At 30.2% G+C, this 6249-nt stretch overlaps 1 protein-coding gene across 1 annotated transcript; it reads right to left on the bottom strand.

The window, feature by feature from the left end:
- Positions 1 to 1024: 1024 nt before the first annotated feature.
- Positions 1025 to 3767, bottom strand: LOC111615694 (nicotinamide N-methyltransferase-like). Its single transcript, XM_023357126.1, has 4 exons — positions 3680 to 3767; positions 2749 to 2926; positions 2112 to 2319; positions 1025 to 1596 (listed from the first exon to the last, which is right to left on the bottom strand). Exons 3-4 carry the CDS (start codon positions 2261 to 2263, stop codon positions 1167 to 1169), a joined length of 582 nt encoding a protein of 193 aa, XP_023212894.1. The 5' UTR covers positions 2264 to 2319; positions 2749 to 2926; positions 3680 to 3767; the 3' UTR covers positions 1025 to 1166.
- Between the last annotated feature and the right edge of the window lie 2482 nt (positions 3768 to 6249).

The following is a 6249-nucleotide window of genomic DNA, read 5'->3' as shown; positions in this document are numbered from 1 at the left end:
TCCTTCATATATTTCTTTAACAATATCATATTCTTTATGTGTTTATTTGTCAAAATCGTACAAGAATAAATGGTATATAAAATAAATAGCCTATATGGTGAATTATGCTTCGTTCGATTTTCTTATTACAAGGTTACAACTCTTGTTGTTTAAGGATTACCCTGAACTCGGATTCTACTGTGCTATTTCAGATGCGATTTTTTGCGTTCCTGCGGGAAATCGAACATATTTTTAGATCTATCTAAAAATTCTCTAATTAGCCTCGGAAGAGGGGACCTAATTCTTGCACTCGGTGAAAACGGGTAAGATCGGCTGTGTAAGATAACCCTTGTATTTGTATAAACCAAATTCTATAATATATAATATAATTAGAATGGTTAAACGTACGAAATTAGCTAATCTTAACGTTTGTTCTTATTTTTTGCCCGGGCAACGCGGGTCTTACCTGCTAGTCGTAATATATTTCGGCAATATTTTTTACTAATATCAGAATTTTAGTAACAAATGTCAAGACAATTCTTTCAACTTAATTTTTGGCGAAATAAATTTTTACTCTAGTCAATAATCTAATTTAAAGGGGAAGTAAAAAGTGCTTAGGGAAAAATACTAAATATTATTTTAAATATTTTAAAACTTAACTAGAATTACAAGGAAAAAAAAATAGTAGAAGGTCTTAAATAAAATAATAGTAACTTAATTCTAAATTTTAAATTACTCTTTATTTTAAACTCCAATTTTATAAGATGGATATCTTATAAAATCAATTTTATAAGATGGATATCCATCTTATAATCTTATTCATTAAAGATAATAAAATTATTAACCGAATAGGCTTATTAATTTTAAACCTGTCTTATATATCACTATTTGAAAAGTACTGTGCATTATATTTTATTATTATTTCATATCTAAAGTTTAAACACAGAATACGACTTATAAAACTGTATGATATAATAATAATATCGCTCGTAATACAAATATTTTATTTTATGCTTCTTAAGTTTTTATCTTTAGACATAATGTAGAGTCAAATACATTATGTCATTTATATTTCAAAGGGGGCATATATTCTGTATACATAGCATAACCTATAATATACAGTTCAAAGTAGACGTCAACTATAATTATAATAAAGTAATTTAATGTAAAATAGTACATAGAATTTGTTAAACTGATTTAATAGCCGATGATATTAAGTAACCGCTAAATTTAGCTACCGGATGTTGTTGATCATTTTCCATAAAAAAGCAATGTTTTTTAACGAATCCGGCTTCCTTTAATGTTTCATTTACAAACTCTCGAGTTACAGAAAGACCTGGAAGTTTATTATTTCCTACAAAATAATAGGTAGCGTTCAATATGGACACCATTACAAATCCTCCATTCGGCAAAATGTAATTTCCGAAGTTTTTAACGGCGGTTTTATAATCTTCTAAAGTGGCGCAAGCTCCTTCTAAGCACAAAGAGGTAAACAACACATCAAACTTTCCCACGTCCGAGGAAATGATGTCTTTTTGCAAGACATCGCAAGGAATTACTTCTTTTATTTTTTGTCGCAATCGAAGTTTAATTTCGTTTATTCCTTCTTCGACGTTTCTGTTCAAATAAATAATTAAAAATCAAATACGTGAATTATAATAAATATTAAGAATTATAATAACTTATACGTTTCCTAATGCAGACGTTACAATGCAAATTATTTTATTATCACAAAAATATAACATCAACATTATTTCGATTATTATGTAATTGATTTTTACACATGGCGTACAAATAATGACAACTTTGGAAAATAACAATAAGAGGTTCCCCGATTCCAGAAAGATCGAATACAGAGAAAAAAATTTGGAGAGAGAGAGAAAGAAAGGCGATCATATCCTGAATGGAGTTAAACTTAAAAATTTTACTTGTTATGGACGCAATTTTTAAAAGTCCGTTCCTACAAATATATGTTACAATTATTGCTTTTCCAATAACTTCGTTAATGATAGATTATTAAATTTAATTATATGCATAATAGCTATTAATTAAAATACTTTTGCTTTTTTATAACAATTAAAAAGGTATTTAATAAATTCCATACGTAATTAAATTAATTTCGTAAAACATACCCATATCCTTCAAGTAATGCTTCCGTTCGCATCAAAGTATCCCAATCCTTCGACGATGATTCGTTTTTTAACCATTCTTGAATAGCTTTACGGTTGTGCTCGGTATAATCAGATAAAATAATTTCTGAGAAATATTTACTCGGTGCTGCCATTCTGTGGACAGTCGGGCCACATCCTACGTCAAGAATTCTCTTGCCTCGAAAGGCTTCTGTTACAATGAAAAGAAAGATTTACTTTAGTTCTCAAAATGAGTCAAAACACTAAAGTCCAAATGCTTGACTAATAAACAGTTAATACAGCGTAATTTGTCTAAATATGTAATCTAGCCGTTTTGTACAATGAAATTTTAATTACTATTTTGTATTGATATGTAGTTATTATAGAACAGTAATTCTACAAGAAAATCTTTAATAATATTTTCTGTATGATGTAAGTAAAATATAACTTACGTTTTATACAAAATTATTAAACGTAAACACGCGTTATCAATCGTTTTTACCTTTGTGGTTACATTATTATTTAATAAGATAAATTGTGATTTTGTGATGTTTTTTTTTGTCTAATAGATTTAAGAAATTTAATTAAAGAATAAACTAAATGTTTACCAGCGTGAATTGCTATTTAAATTAAAACTTACCATCGCGAAATATTTAATGCAGACAAAATGAAACAAATTCTTCTATTTCTACCATTTTATTGACAACAGTACTTCGATAATTGTCGGTGAAATTTCGATCTACGTAGAATTTGGAGAAAGCATATTTGTCTTCAGAGTCAATTTCCATTACTGCTGTTTATAATATGCGCAAGCGAGTCTAAATTAAAGAGTAACTCTGCATTAAATAAACATCATTATAAGAAATGGCAAGTAACAATAACAATATATATAAATTTAATAACAAACAAGATAAGTACTGTACGTAATAAAATATTACACAGATTGAATACAATTATAATAGCATATATTTTAATGGCTTAAGTCGATTGTGCAGAAAAAGAAATTTATTTCTTAATGAGAGACCCAAGTTGGAATCGATTTTAACCTAAAAAAATATATGATAAATTAATGTATTGATATATTAAAAATTTATTTTAAGAAAATAAAACATAGTAAGACAATATAATACCATCTGGTGCCAAACCGTCAAACTACAATAAATAAAATTATAAGTTTAAAAAACATGATAGAAACTATTACGTGTTAAAAAAGAGGAATTTGATATATAAGTTTAATTGTCGTTTCATTAATCAAAGTGTAGAAGAAATCAATTGCTAGTTAAATAGAATTGCGGAGTATGTAAAATCGATAAAATAGAATTATATTCATGCCACAGTTACAAAATTTTGTAATATTGAGGGGTGCGAAATTACTAGTCCGTATTTAAATAGCTAAGGGAATCAACAGGTTAACAATAATAATAAAGGATTTAATGAATAAAATAAAACAAAGAGATACATAAATCGAGACACTTATATAACCTGTCGTGAATATAACCTCTAAATCTAAAATACACCTCTAGAAAAAACACAGAGAGAGAGTTTACAATCGGTAAAAATGATGATAATACCTCAGTAGATCAAACTTGGAAAATGCGAAATGAATGCGGGACTATCTTCTGTTGCTATTCGTAGGACAGCTTCCTTCTGATCATGAACTGTGGCTAATATACGAGTTGTTCTCGTCGTGGACTGCCAGCACGTTCGAATTACTCGTGAACTGCCATCTGATATGGCAATGTCGGGTTTCTATTGACTGCGACTGAAAAACGAACTCGTGATTTTTTACATATTTATTCTCAGTTTTCACCAATCACATTGTAGGATTCTGGGTATCTGACCGGGCACACATATGACGCAAGAGACAGATGTTCCTCAAATAAATTAGATAAGAACTTTCTACTTGTTTTTCCACGCAAAACATCGATTTGTGCTCTATTTTATAGCTGAAATATTATGTAGAGATTATTTATCAAGTGGGAAATCTAAGACTGTAATAAATAAGATGAACAAATTATCGAATAAAATGGTTCTCCGCTTTCGCATTCTCACACTTTTATAAGATAATCAAGTGTTTAAATTTTGGCAACAGATCGTATAAACTACGCGAAAGGTATGTTCTCGAAAATATCGCGTTTATAGAAAAATTATTGCGCTGCAATCTGAAAAATACTGTAGACCTATAAATTTTCACTCACTGTCTTGCCTTATCTATTTGTCTTTCCTTAATCTCGAGAAAGCAGTTAGATAGATGGAAATCGACATCAAATATGAAAAGTTTAGGGCAAGAAGTCAAGAATTAGCAGAATATTTGCGTAATGTCGAGGGTTAGTAACACTGGCTATTTGGCAGACATTTTTTAAAAACTGAAAAGTTTGAATGTGTCACTGCGAGGAAAAAACTCAAATATTCTAGATAAGCAGGACAAAATAGAAGCCTTGAATTTCGAAGGCTTCTTGAAGAAGTTATATTTTTGCAAAGGTCGTATCGACTGTGGGGTTACCGAAATGTTTCTATTGCTTACAAGATTTATAGCAGAGGAAGCTGGTGATAGCTCTACTATAGATTCTGTTGTAAAAAAGTAGCAGTATACCAACCTGCACTGAAAAACCAATTTAAAGACTACTTTCCTAAGATCGACAGTCACACCCACGATTGGATCCGTGATCCATTCTCTGTAACAGTGAGTGATATGCCAGAATTAAGTGTAGTTAGTCAAGAGCAATTACTTGAACTTTCAAGCGATGAGACACTAAAAATATTTTTTCGCAAAACTTCACTTTCGGAATTTTGGCTTTCAGTTTGAAGCGAGTATAAAAAAATTGCAAAAAAAATGCTTTCGGCAATGGCTGCGGTATAACGAAATACAGAAACCATTTTAAAGTGAAGAATGACCTACGCGTGAGACTGACTGAGTTAAAACCAAGCAAGGATCGTTTGTGCAATTCAAAACAAGCTCAAATTTCACATTGATATTTATTTAGTTTGGTTATACATTATATACACATATTATCTATTTTATGAATGCAAAGGGCTTTAGATAATAGTTATATCTCTACTTTCAGTAGTTCAATTGTATTTTTCTTTATATTTTTAATTAAACCTTGTCGGTATCATTTGATTTGTAACAAAAGAAAATAAATACTAAACATAGAACAAAAACACTTGTGCGTATGCTGGGAAGAGGCACCATTGCAAGCTAGCCCCGATGAGGAAGGAATACTGCAGAAAAAGTTAGGAACCGTTGATGTAGACCAACAGTATGTATTGATAAAATGATGTTGCGATATATAAATAGGAGAAGCCCCAAAGCGGCAGTTAAGCTCAGGGAAAATCGAGTTGTTGGTTAATGAATAACAACTATTTACGTTTCTAGACATTTATATATTTGTAAACAATGTTAAGATTGAAATTTAATACATCATTGACACGAAAATCTCGTAAGCATCAAAAATCGAACTTTATAGTAGCAACGAAAGCATAATAACATTTCATACAACAGCGTATAAGATTTTTCTGCGTGAAGGTTGTTTATAATGTAATTTCTAAATACTGACTACTAGATAAGAAGAAAAAAATATTTAATCGTTTACGAAGTTTCCCCCGTAATGCGGACTGCCCAGTTATATACGAGCTTATTGAAAGCACCAGTGCAGTCAGTTCTATTGGTCGAATGCTTCCGAGATTTCTATAGATCAGTGGTTCCCAATTGGTTTCCTGTATACCACTTCAAGAAAGAGCTCAAACTCGCGTACCCCTTATAGCAGAAATTCATATTAATCCATACTAATATTATAAATTCGAAGGTAATTCTTGCTGCCTGTCTGTCTGTTACCTTTTCACTAGGGTTTCTCATTTCCCGGTATTTTGCTTGTCCCGGGATCCCGGGATAAAAGTGAACTGTTTCCCGGGATAGAATTAATTATTTTTAAGGTATACAAAATATCTTGAAATCAAATGATATAATTATTTTCCATTTTTTAAAGTAATTTTAAAGTTTTGTAACCTCCAAAATCATATTAATAATGCTGTGTTAGGTCTATAGGCCTATAATAAAAATTACCTTTAAATAACGTAGAAATTTTCACAAATAGAAAAAAATTAATTAAAGTTTGCTGGAAACTGCATACAACAACAACAA

The sequence above is a fragment of the Centruroides sculpturatus genome, unplaced genomic scaffold (genome assembly GCF_000671375.1).
Source record: "Centruroides sculpturatus isolate CEXI.00-Female unplaced genomic scaffold, Cexi_2.0 scaffold2491, whole genome shotgun sequence".
Classification (NCBI taxonomy): domain Eukaryota; kingdom Metazoa; phylum Arthropoda; class Arachnida; order Scorpiones; family Buthidae; genus Centruroides; species Centruroides sculpturatus.
Note: the sequence above shows the minus strand (reverse complement) of the source record. Positions and strands in the feature narration are given on the sequence as shown.

Bases quoted from the DNA above. Each gene is read 5' to 3' on its own strand.
- LOC111615694 (XM_023357126.1), bottom strand. From the start codon at position 2,263: ATGGCAGCACCGAGTAAATATTTCTCAGAAATTATTTTATCTGATTAT. The intron at 1,597-2,111 runs GTATGTTTTACG...TTATTTGAACAG, and splicing joins GCATTACTTGAAGGATATGG to AAACGTCGAAGAAGGAATAA.